Genomic DNA, 12,669 nt, shown 5'->3' with positions numbered 1-12,669 from the left:
AGAACACCTACTTAGAGATCCAAGTTCCAATGATCCTTAGCATTTGAAGAACTGAAATTCAAGTCACTAAATAAAATCTTGAACTATAATAAAAGCTTGACTCAGTAACTACAGCCATAAAACTTTCAATTGTCATAAAAATCCATCTGGTTCACTAAACCTGATGTGGCCTTATATCCAACTCCAATATGGCTGACTACTACTTCAATTCAAGGCTATTAGGGACAGAATGGCTTTGCCAGTAATACCTATATCTGTGAATGAACAAATTAGAAAAGAAATTCAGGTGGCAACTGGCAATAGGGGACTGATTATGAGTTGAATCTGTGATCACAATGAAGGACATTTACGTAACATGTTTTACAATCTTATCATGTCCTAGTATCATAGTATTGTCCGTTCTGAACAGTAGTCCTTCTTATATTTCTTTGAGTTGTGCCATGGGACCTTAAAGATCCAGAATAGTTTAATTACTTCTCCAAATGGTCACATCTCTGAGAGCTCGCCAATGGAATGTCAGTCCAACGTCTTTGAAGGGGAGTTTGAAGCGCGAATGTCCAACTTAGAGACAATGGCAACCCCAACTGAGTCACTACAACTTTTACTTTAATGCGCGCATAGTTCAGGTTCTAGCATTGCCCATTGTCTCAACAACTGAGCTATCTGCAAAGTCACCTTTTAGAAATGAAAACACAGTTTGGTGTTGTATAGTTTCCTTCAGTCAGGTGACAGTGTGTTGTTTGTTTGTTTTTCAATTGTACCCAACAGATGGGTGTCAAATTGTTGACACTGAATTAGCAAAGCTGACAAGGCAATCTGTTAGAAAAGAAAACACTGAAGCCTGGTTGTTATTATATTGCTCCAAATCATAATCCATTTATCATTATTAATTATCCAATGTCAGATTGTGCATCCTGAAATGCTGCAGTCTGACACTTAGAATATAGGACCAGCTCAATGCATGACCTTGGTTTTAAGATTTAAAATTTTCACCCTTGTTTCCAAACCTTTCTCAGATTTTGCCTCCACCTGACTTTGTTATTGCTTTGAACCTTCAAGTTCTTAAGTTTCTTTACGCTTTTATCCTAGCCTTCTTCTCATCCTTGAATATAATTGCCCTATTATGTTCCAGGACCACAAGTTCTGGAAATCTCTTACTAAACATGATCACCTCTCCTTCTGGAAGAACTCTAAAACCCACATCGGTTGTGCGCTTGGACATCAATGCTTATATCTCCAGAAAATGGCCAAACATCTGCAATTTTTTTCAGTTTGCTAATGCTCGCATGGAGAATTGTGTTATATATAAATGAAATCATGAGAGAATCGTTAAAATGTACAGCAGAGAAGGAGGCAATTTAACATTATATATCTGGTCAAAAATGGATAACAAGTTCATCCTGTTGCCCATCTCTACATCCATAGGTCAAGGCTCTGCTAAAAAAGATGGTATGAAATTGCAGAGAGTTGCGAATGCACTTAGGCCTTCACTCAAATCAGCCTTCCACTCCATCTACACTTCCCTTTTCCTCAGGAAACCAGTTGATACATGAAAAATTCATCCTCCCCTCCCCCCCTCCCCCCCAGTCACTCTGTTCTCTCCTCTCCCATTAGGCAGAAGGTGAGATTGAAAATACACACCACCAGATTCATGGTCAAGTTCTTTCCTGCTCCTCTTAAACGATTGAATGGACCTCCCATTCGTAAAACTGTTGCATTATTTTAGCTGAACTTTCTTTGTGCACTTATGCTTTTATCATGAACCACCTGCTGTACTTACTTGCTCGGATAGAATGCAAAATATTTTTTTTCTACTGAATCCCAGTATAATGGTAAAACAACTCAGTTCGATTTTTAAGTAGATTGAGAGTTTCTGTCTCAGGCAAAAAGTCCCAGACCCTCACCTCATTCGGTCATTCAATCAAAAGGAGGTGATAACGCAATTGTGCATTACCTGCAGCCAGTATAATTTACCATTTAAATGATGGGTTAACTCATTGTCATATGAACGTAATGTGATGCGGGCAGAAGGAACAAGACCATAGCAATAATGCCGTTGTGGTTGTGAGTTCGCCAACTTGTCACACTGGCAACAGATATGAAATCAGTCCCATCTGCCATCAGTGTATGAGCAGACACCATCCAGCTGCCCAGCCTATGCATGGAAACTTCAGTGGCTGGAAGAACAAATTGATAAAATTGGAACAGAGAGGAGAATAAAAATTACCACAGGAGTGACTCTGCTTTGAATGCCCAGACGATTCAAGTGCTTATCTTTTTCTTTTTTTCTTCTTCTTTTGGCTTGGCTTCGCGGACGAAGATTTATGGAGGGGGTAGATGTCCACGTCAGCTGCAGGCTCGTTTGTGGCTGACAAGTCCGATGCGGGACAGGCAGTTCTTTTCTAAACACTTCTTAAATGACTCTATCTCCACCATTCCCTCAGGCAGTATATTCTAAGTGCTCACCAGTCTCTGGGTGAAAAAACATAACACCCTCAAATTTCCTCAAAAGGGCTTGCCATTTACCTTATAATCCACCACTGTTATGGGGAGCATTTTCCTCCAGTCTACACTTTCCATACCCTTCCAATGCCATGTAATCACAACATTGACCAATTCCAACAGTTACAGTCTTAGGCTTCAGAGCTTCCTCTCTCTGTAAGCTAAATAACAGGTTTTTTTTTAAAGAATGCCACTTTAAGGCTAAGAGACAAAAATAGCAAACATATTTTCCAAAAAGTTATCAGTCAAAGGTGACTTTGTTTTGTGAAATATATTGGTGATATTTCTGCCCTGGTCATAGAGCTTTAGTTTACATGTCATTCCCTTACAGAATTAACAGGAAAAATAGGGTTGGATATGCCATTTTATGGGGAAAGACCGGACATGTATTTATATGTTGTACTTCTCAAGCTCATTCTATCCTAAAGCACTTCCGAACCAAAGAGGCACCTCTGGAGTTATGTGATAATACTGGAAAAGCAGCGACCATTTTCCACAGAGGGGAATAATCTGTTTTTGGTGGTGATGGTTGGTGGATAAACATTGGCCCTTTTTCAGAATAATGGGATTCTTTTATATCAACAAAGAGGCAGAAGGGTCTCGGTTTAAGGTCTCATTAAAAATCTGGCCGTGCCACACTCCCTTTGTGCTGCATTGAACTGAAGCAGTGGCGGGGGTTTGGGGGGGGGGGGGGGTGGTGGTGGAAACTCCCAAAGGCAAAAGAACAGTGGAGACCTGTATCCATGATAAAGAGAGCTGGAAAGTCTGCTTTTTCGGGTCTGGCAACAGATATACTGACCTCCTGGGTCCCTCCAGACAGATATCTGTCAATGGCGAACAGTGCCATCTCTGTCCTAACATCTTGGTCAGCCCAACCAAGTCTTAAAATGAGTGTTGCACAGATTGCAGTACGTGCTAACTGCTCATCTCTCATGCCTGCTGGAGTAACAGACTGCTGATTGCACCAGATCTAGCAACAGTTTACTGAATTAGATGTTCAATATCGAGAGAGACGGAATGTGGACTATGGGGAGTTAATGTTCATGGGAAAGTGTTGAGTGAAGATCCACATAGGGTCCTCCTGTCCTGTTTCTTAGGTCCCTGCTTTCACAATGTAGTTCTTTTAGGGCTGTTCCACAGCAGGAACCACCCCATCAGATGGAATCTGAGATGCAGCATTCCCTGGGTACTGCACAGGAGATCTACCTAAATCTAAGTGTCTAGAGTGAGTCTTGAACCCACAATCTACTGCTTCAGGAGTAAAACATGAAAGTCTGCAGACACCCAGATTGATGTAGAAATACAAAGCTGGAGAAACTCAGCAGGTCAAACAGTGTTCCTTATAGAACAAATATACATAACCAACGTTTCAGGTTTGAACCCTTCATCAAGATATAACTTGACAAAAAAAAAAAAAAAAAGATATAACTTGACGAAGGGCTCAAGCCTGAAACATTGGTAATGCATCTTTATCTTTGCTCTATAAAGTATACATGTTGAGGAACTTTGGGGGACATCCGATGCGCTCTAGTATTTGCCAAAGCCCTTTCCTGCTCACGGTGTCGAAGGCTTTGGTGAGGTCAACAAAGGTGATGTAGAGTCCTTTGTTTTGTTCTCTGCACTTTTCTTGGAGCTGTCTGAGGGCAAAGACCATGTCAGTGGTTCCTCTGTTTGCGCGAAAGCCGCACTGTGATTCTGGGAGAGTATTCTCGGCGACACTAGGTATTATTCTATTTAGTAGAATCCTAGCGAAGATTTTGCCTGCAATGGAGAGCAACGTGATTCCCCTGTAGTTTGAGCAGTCTGATTTCTCGCCTTTGTTTTTGTACAGGGTGATGATGGTGGCATCACGAAGATCCTGAGGCAGTTTACCTTGGTCCCAACAAAGCTTGAAAAACTCATGCAGTTTGGCATGCAGAGTTTTGCCGCCAGCCTTCCAGACTTCTGGGGGGATTCCATCCATACCTGCTGCTTTGCCACTTTTCAGTTGATCGATTGCCTTATATGTCTCATCCAGGGTGGGAACCTCATCCAGCTCTAGCCTTAGGGGCTGTTGAGGGAGCTGGAGCAGGGCGGAATCTTGGACTGAGCGGTTGGTACTGAAAAGAGATTGGAAGTGTTCTGACCATCGGTTGAGGATGGAGATCTTGTCGCTGAGGAGGACTTTGCCGTCTGAGCTGCGCAGCGGGCTTTGGACTTGGGGTGAGGGGCCGTACACAGCCTTTAGAGCCTCGTAGAAACCCCTGAAGTCGCCAATGTCCGCGCTGAGCTGTGTTCGTTTGGCGAGGCTAGTCCACCACTCATTTTGGATCTCCCGGAGTTTGCGCTGAAGATGGCTGCATGCGCGACGGAAGGCTTGTTTTTTCTCTGGACAGGACGGCTTTGTAAGGTGAGCCTGGTGGGCAGCTCGCTTCTTTGCCAGCAGCTCCTGGACGAAAACTGCACGAAAACCAACAAGGTCGGGTCAGATACAGCAATGAGCTCTCTGAACCCTTCTCCATTAACAATGGCGTGAAGCAAGGCTGTGTTCTCGCACCAACCCTCTTTTCAATCTTCTTCAGCATGATGCTGAACCAAGCCATGAAAGACCCCAACAATGAAGACGCTGTTTACATCCGGTACCGCACGGATGGCAGTCTCTTCAATCTGAGGCGCCTGCAAGCTCACACCAAGACACAAGAGAAACTTGTCCGTGAACTACTCTTTGCAGATGATGCCGCTTTAGTTGCCCATTCAGAGCCAGCTCTTCAGCGCTTGACGTCCTGCTTTGCGGAAACTGCCAAAATGTTTGGCCTGGAAGTCAGCCTGAAGAAAACTGAGGTCCTCCATCAGCCAGCTCCCCACCATGACTACCAGCCCCCCCACATCTCCATCGGGCACACAAAACTCAAAACGGTCAACCAGTTTACCTATCTCGGCTGCACCATTTCATCAGATGCAAGGATCGACAATGAGATAGACAACAGACTCGCCAAGGCAAATAGCGCCTTTGGAAGACTACACAAAAGAGTCTGGAAAAACAACCAACTGAAAAACCTCACAAAGATAAGCGTATACAGAGCCGTTGTCATACCCACACTCCTGTTCGGCTCCGAATCATGGGTCCTCTACCGGCACCACCTACGGCTCCTAGAACGCTTCCACCAGCGTTGTCTCCGCTCCATCCTCAACATCCATTGGAGCGCTCACACCCCTAACGTCGAGGTACTCGAGATGGCAGAGGTCGACAGCATCGAGTCCACGCTGCTGAAGATCCAGCTGCGCTGGATGGGTCACGTCTCCAGAATGGAGGACCATCGCCTTCCCAAGATCGTATTATATGGCGAGCTCTCCACTGGCCACCGTGACAGAGGTGCACCAAAGAAAAGGTACAAGGACTGCCTAAAGAAATCTCTTGGTGCCTGCCACATTGACCACCGCCAGTGGGCTGATAACGCCTCAAACCGTGCATCTTGGCGCCTCACAGTTTGGCGGGCAGCAGCCTCCTTTGAAGAAGACCGCAGAGCCCACCTCACTGACAAAAGGCAAAGGAGGAAAAACCCAACACCCAACCCCAACCAACCAATTTTCCCTTGCAACCGCTGCAATCGTGTCTGCCTGTCCCGCATCGGACTGGTCAGCCACAAACGAGCCTGCAGCTGACGTGGACTTTTTACCCCCTCCATAAATCTTCGTCCGCGAAGCCAAGCCAAAGAAGAAGATAAAGTATACATTTGACGTTTTTTTTTCTCCAGTATTAAGTTCTGCTGAGTTTATCCAGCATTGTGTTTTTACTTACTGCTTCAGAGTTGAGAAAGACCCAATTGAATCCATGATTTATTAATCACCATTACTCAGATCCAAGAGCTCCAGTGCCTCACTGAGGTACTTCCGTATTTCTCAGTACTCCTCCCTGACAAATCCCAGTGAAGCTCTGTTCAGGAAACCCCCTTCTTCCAACCTCAAAAAGAGCCACGAGGTTCCCTTGGTGGTCGCACTGGCCTTTGCCCCACAATCAACTCCATCAAGAAAATATGATTCCTGTATCCACTTATTACAACACTGCTGATGGGATCTGGCCGTGCACAATCCCTTCCACCTGTCCCCCATCTGCTCCAGCAGTGACCACACTTCAGAATTAATTCTCTGTGCCATATGGTGTTCAGGGACCATTTCTAAAAAACAGACTAAATCAGTGTGCTCACACTCTGTTGCAATGTTATGCAAGAACCGTTTGATGTGGATGAGATCTGCTCTGCTCCTTTCCCATGGTGATTGTCACAGAGATGTTATTGTCCTGTCACCTTTCACCAAGTCAATGCAATGGCTTGATTTGCTGGGTTGTTCCTGGCAGTTGACAAGTGCGCATGACAATAAGCAGTGAAACAAGATAGGCTGCCAGGTGCTGTGATTGTAGTAAACACACCAAAATGCTGGACAAACTCAGATGGTCTTTTCAGCATCTAAAGGAGACAAGGATATATCACCGACGTTTCGGGCCTGATCCCTTCTTCAAGGAAAAGGCAGAAGCAGGGTAGATCAGAAAGTCTCAGAATTCAAATAATGGGGGACGAATCCAGACCAACTAAAGATATGAATAGAATGTGATAAGGGACTACGTGAGAACTTATCATGTCTGTGCAAAAGGAGACAGGGAGAGGAGAGACAACAGGGGAAGAAGGAGCTGGGGGAGGAGGGGTAGCAAAAGCCAGAGGTTGATATTAATCGCATCCAGTTGGATGGTCCCCTGTCCCCACTGGATGGCATTAATATCAACTTCTCTGGGTTTTGTTAACCCTCCCCCCCGCCAGCTCCTTCTTCCCCTGTCGTCTCTCCTCTCCCTGTCTCCTTTCACAGACATGATATATTCTGACTTAGTGCCTTATCGCATCCAATTAACACCTTTTGTGGGTCAGGATTCCTCCCCCATTGTTCGAATTCTGAGACTTTCTGATCTATCCCGCTTCTGCCTTTTCCGATTTTCCCTCGAAGAAGGGCTCAGGCCCGAAACGTCGGCAATGTATCTTTGTCTCCTATAAATGCTGAAACGACCGGCTGATTTCCTCCAGCATTTCAGTGTGTTTACTCTGATAGTAAGCAGGCATTAGTTGCCCAGAGTTAAGAAACAAATGTTTGCCCAGGGATTGAGAGATGGCTGCCAACATAAACACTATCCAAGTCTTTAACGATGGCCAAGGAGGGGAAAAAATTATTTACTGCTTCAAGAGTGGTATTAAATGATAACAATACACGAGCTCACATCTGTTTTGAGAGAGGCAGGGAGAGAGTGGATTGTGGTTTACCATATACAGTGAGTGCAAATATTCCTCTCTTCAAACATCAATCATTAAATCCACTGGGGACTGAAGATGTTGATGCCATTTTTGGGTTCTCTGGTGCATTTTGCCATGTAGGAAGCTGAACCTTATTGGATAATGTTTCCTCATTGCCTGTCACTTCAACCTTTTTCCATTCTCTGCCTTCCCTTACCTTGTATTCTCCCTTATGTATGTACCTACTTCCCCTTAAATCATGTCTGCATTGCTTCATGGCTGAGGACTGTGTTGGCAAATTCCATTTTCTCAACCTTCTCCAGAGGGAAAAAAAAATCTTGATAATTTCCCACTTGATTTCTTGCATCAATGGCCACTGGGTTTGCTCTTCTTTAAAAGTAGGGCCCCAGTGCGGGAGTGCTGCTGGTGGGAGGGATGGAAATGTTAATGGATACAGGGAAATATGTGGGGAGTGGGACTGTTGGGATTGTCCTGGTAAACATTGTAGATTGCATTGGTCAAATGACTTCCCGCGATGTTATACAAATCTTCTTTCCAGTGCCCACCTTACCCAAATCATTCATAGTAAAATGTTACATTTTTAAATTTAGACATACGGCGCAGTAACAGGCCCTTCTAGCCCACAAGCCCGTGATGTCCAATTACGCCCAATTGACCTGCAACCCCGGTAAGTTTTGAAGAGTAGGAGGAAACCGGAGCGCCCCCCCCCCCCCCCCCGAGGGTAAACCCATGCAGACGCGGGGAGAACATTCAGACAGCACTGCTTTGAAACTCCAGTCACTAACATTGATGCTAACTGCCACCTTAACCGTGCTGTTCCCTCTATCCCAGTCTGGTGGACATAACTATACATTTTTACATCACTGGCTTCATCTTGTACGAAGGAGTGCAGCACAATCACTGGTGTTCTCTTTTGAATGAACCATTCAACCATGGGCTTACCTCCTCCACTCAGGCGGACCAATCAATTTTAACTTTTGGCTGAGGGATAAATGTTGGCAAGGGGCATACCATTTGGTCCACTCTGGCTCTGGACTTCACACAAGGAATGCCAACAGAATATGATGCATTCAATGCAACCACCAGGGATGAAAACCCACCTATTTGTACCACATGCGGAAGATCTGAAGAGTTATCCCTCATGTTCCGGCCAATATTCATCCCTCATTCAGTGCACGGAGTAGATGACCTGCTTCCAGAATTTCACTTTTATTTATTTTTGAGGATCTATGCAAAACTAGCCAGGCCAGGGATTCATTGCTTATCCCAATTGCCCTTGAGCTGAGTAACTAAACAGCCCACTTGAAAATCAACTGTATTGAAAGGTCTGTAGTCATTTATAGACCAAACCAGTTAAGGGTGGCAGATTAGCAAACAGAAAGGTTTTTATGATTTTTTTTGCTAAACATTAATCTAATAACAAATATTCTTTTATCTAAATAACAGAATTTAAATCCCAAAATTAAGGTGTCGGGATTCAAACTCAGGTCTTTATCAGATCAGATCAGATACTATTTATTGTCATGTGATAAAACAGACTGAAGTATCACATGAAATTGCCTTTAGTCTGCCAGACAAAGATTCACCAGGAGCATTAGCATTGCTTGGCGCCCCTTACTGTCAGAGAAAGAGAAGCAAAAGATACTCTCCCCAGAATCATTGAGCATCTGAGGATTCACCTCCAGTGCTCTCACGACTTCTGCAACAGCACAAGACTCCAGTTCAATCCAAACCATTGGGAACCCAAACTCTGACACTACGAGGAAGCCTTCAGTGCCCAGGGATCTTCAGAAACCTTCCTTACCTTCAGCATCCGCTCGAATCCCAGTTCCGTTACCTGGTTCTCATGAACCAGTCACTAGCAGCTCGCAGCCTGTGTGGGTTCCTCATCTGGAAGTCGCCAACAATTCACCTCCTGTGCGTGCCCTTCAGTCGCACTGGTCCGCCACCGTGGTCACCATCCTTAAGGTCATCTCCTCTGCTTCTTTTTAAGGGGTGGTGGGGGGGGGTAGGGGAATTCTCCCCATTAATGGTGCCCTGTGCCAGCCCGCTGCTCCCCCCCAGATGTGCACAGGCGGTGCCATCTTGGGCCTAGATCCCGCAGTTGCAGGATTTTAAATAAAACATTGTTGGCACCTTTAACAGGCCACTTAAAGCTTATAGAGAGTTGTCGGCAGTAGACTGGGCAGTAGGACCCCATGGGGGAGCACTGTGACTTTTCCTTCTGCTCTCCCCAAGTATGCACCGGCGGCAACACTGTCATTACAGTAACTTCAGCAGCCAATCTAGGCCACTGAATTAGTAGCCAACATTACACCATAATTAGTTCTAATGTCTCCTTTAATTTCAGTGCTTGGGGAGTCCGGAATGACAAAATGGAAATGCAAAATCTGTCGGTATTAGAAAAGGGTGTGAATGAGAGTGGAAGAGGAAGATGGGGGGTGGGGGGGGGAGGGGTGAAGGTTTTCCAATGAGAGAGATTTTATGATGCTAGAAGGTTGATACATACCGCGTGAGCATAAGAGCTGTATGTGTTGTTGAAGTGGAGGGGTATTGGGTTGAACATCCCAAACTGGCCCACCATGTGCTGCATGCGCCGCAATGTGCGTTCCTTGTCTGTGTCGGCAAACTTCACGACGAGGCTGGAGGATGCCCCCTGTAATTAAACAGAGAACTGCTGTCAACCACGGTTTACTGTTTGAGGAACAGAATCAAAGATTTAATCAATCTACCAATACTCATCACGGTCTGGTAATGGGAACATCAATACCCCTGAGTGTAAAGCCCTGAAAAAAGTAGTGGACACAGCCCAGGACATCAAGGGAAAACCATCCCCACCGTTAAGAATATCTGCAGGGAACGTTGCCGTCAGAGGGCACCACCACCCAGCACACGCTCTGTTCTCACTGCTGCCCACCAGGAAAGAGGTCTCGGTGCCACAAGACTTACACCACCAGGTTCAGGAACAGCTGCTCCCCCTCCACCATCAGACTCCTCAACAACAAACTCAATCAGGGACTCATTCAAGGATTCTTACTTTTGAATTTTATTTTTTTTCTCTGTCTTGCACAATCAGTTCAGTTACATTTCCTTTTTTGTGTCCATGTGTATGTTGAATACAGCTTTTTTATCGCACTACCAATTATGGAAATTCTGTCTGGCCTGTAGGAGAAAGGAATCTCAGGGTTGTATGTGATGTTATGTATGTACTCTATCAATGAATCTGAAATCTGAAAATTCTGGAAAAGCTCAGCAGGTCAAACAGTGACCTTTATTTAGCAAAGGCAATTGATATTTTGGGCCTGAGCCCCTTCATCAAGGCATGTGCTGGCTTTGGAGACAGTGCAGAGGAGGCTAACCAGGATGATTCTGGAAATGGGGGGTTGGGGGAGAGGGGGTAGTGGTGTTAGAGAGATTGAGTAGCCTGGGACAATACTTATTGAAGTTATAAAAGATGAGGGAAGAATCATATATGAAATTATGAGAGGAATACATAAGAAGCAACGAGGATGTTTCCACTGGAGACTAGAACTAGGGACACAACCTCAAGGTTAAGAGGTGCAGATTTACGATGCAGATGAGGAGGAACTGTTTCTCCCAGAGAGTTGTGAACCTGTGGAAGAATCTGATCAATGGAGCAGTAGAGGCAGCCTCATTTAATAAGTTGATAACACAAATTGATAGATTTTTGAATGGTACGGTCAGTAAACATTACAGGGAATGGGCAGGTAAGTGGAGCTGTGTCCACAGCCATGATCTTATTAAATGACGAAGCAGGATCCATGGGCCAGTTGATCTCCTGCCTCTGTAACTTACATGTTCTTACGTGGGCGGATGGCAGGGACCAGATTCCCACCACCTCGGGTCTGGCAGCTGCCTTTTGCCTTGCGGTGGCGAGGCGGGGTGTAGGATTCCAGTACATCTCATGGAGATGATACGGGGACCACACAGCAGAAGTATGGTCCAGGGTGAATGTGAGTGACAAGCATGGTCTGTGCCAAAGAGTGAATTTCCTCCACAATTTTTTGATAATCGTAAACACAACAGCTGTCCCTCTTGAGAAGAAACTTCAAGAAGCCAACTAGACGACAGAGAAATGCAGTCATATGCCTCAGTTCACGGAAAACCCACACAGAAATCCCAAGGGAATTTAAAGGGTTTGTCTTCGGCAAAGAGTTCATCGCGGGATTGTCTCAATTTTTTTCTTGTCCTCTTGCTGAGGTAAAGCCCATTATTCCTCAGGGAAGCATAAGATATTATGGCATAGAAGAAGGTCATTCAACCCATCGTGTGTACATTCAATCGGGAGTAAGTCTAGATAGTAAATATTATTCAGGTATTTGATCACTGAAGGAATCAAAGTGAAATCCCATTCTATTTTTCCCCCACAAAGGCCATACAGGGTGAGTTGATAATGATTGGGAATGGGAACAATTAATTACCCTTCCTAATGTAAGAATATTGCCTCTTCAATGAAAGCTATCTCTCAACCACTCTTTTATATAACACAACTTTTCAATAAGAGAAAAATGTCTTTGAGAATATGACCCTCCCTTGTCACCCATGAATATTTTTCCTTTCCCGATCCCTGGCCTTCTTTGCGTCAGCTTTTCATTTGCTCCCCCGATTGATTTTCTCCCGCAGTCCAAAGATGTGCAGGTTGATAAGCAGGTTGCAATTTTCAGCCAGTGTGTGGTAGAATCTGTGGGGGGGGGAGCTGATGGGCAATCGGATTGATGTAGGACCTGTATAAATGGATGCTTGATGATCCACACAGTTTTAATGGGCTGAAGGACCCATTTTCATCCTGTACCATTTTCTTGCTTCGTTGTAGTCTGTGCGGTGAACGGGTTCCAACAGTGCTGCAGTGAAGGGAATTCCTGAGTTTAGATCC

At 45.0% G+C, this 12,669-nt stretch overlaps 1 protein-coding gene across 3 annotated transcripts in view; it reads right to left on the bottom strand.

Moving 5' to 3' along the window:
* Positions 1–12,669, bottom strand: part of celf5a (cugbp, Elav-like family member 5a) — a 428,125-nt gene that overhangs the window by 39,540 nt on the left and 375,916 nt on the right. For all 3 annotated transcript variants that reach the window (XM_069928064.1, XM_069928065.1, XM_069928066.1), the window contains exon 6: positions 10,285–10,431. In XM_069928064.1, the coding sequence (XP_069784165.1) occupies positions 10,285–10,431 (147 nt within the window). The remainder of the gene's footprint in view (positions 1–10,284; positions 10,432–12,669) is intronic.

Source organism: Narcine bancroftii, chromosome 3 (assembly GCF_036971445.1).
Source record: "Narcine bancroftii isolate sNarBan1 chromosome 3, sNarBan1.hap1, whole genome shotgun sequence".
NCBI classification, from domain to species: domain Eukaryota; kingdom Metazoa; phylum Chordata; class Chondrichthyes; order Torpediniformes; family Narcinidae; genus Narcine; species Narcine bancroftii.
Note: the sequence above shows the minus strand (reverse complement) of the source record. Positions and strands in the feature narration are given on the sequence as shown.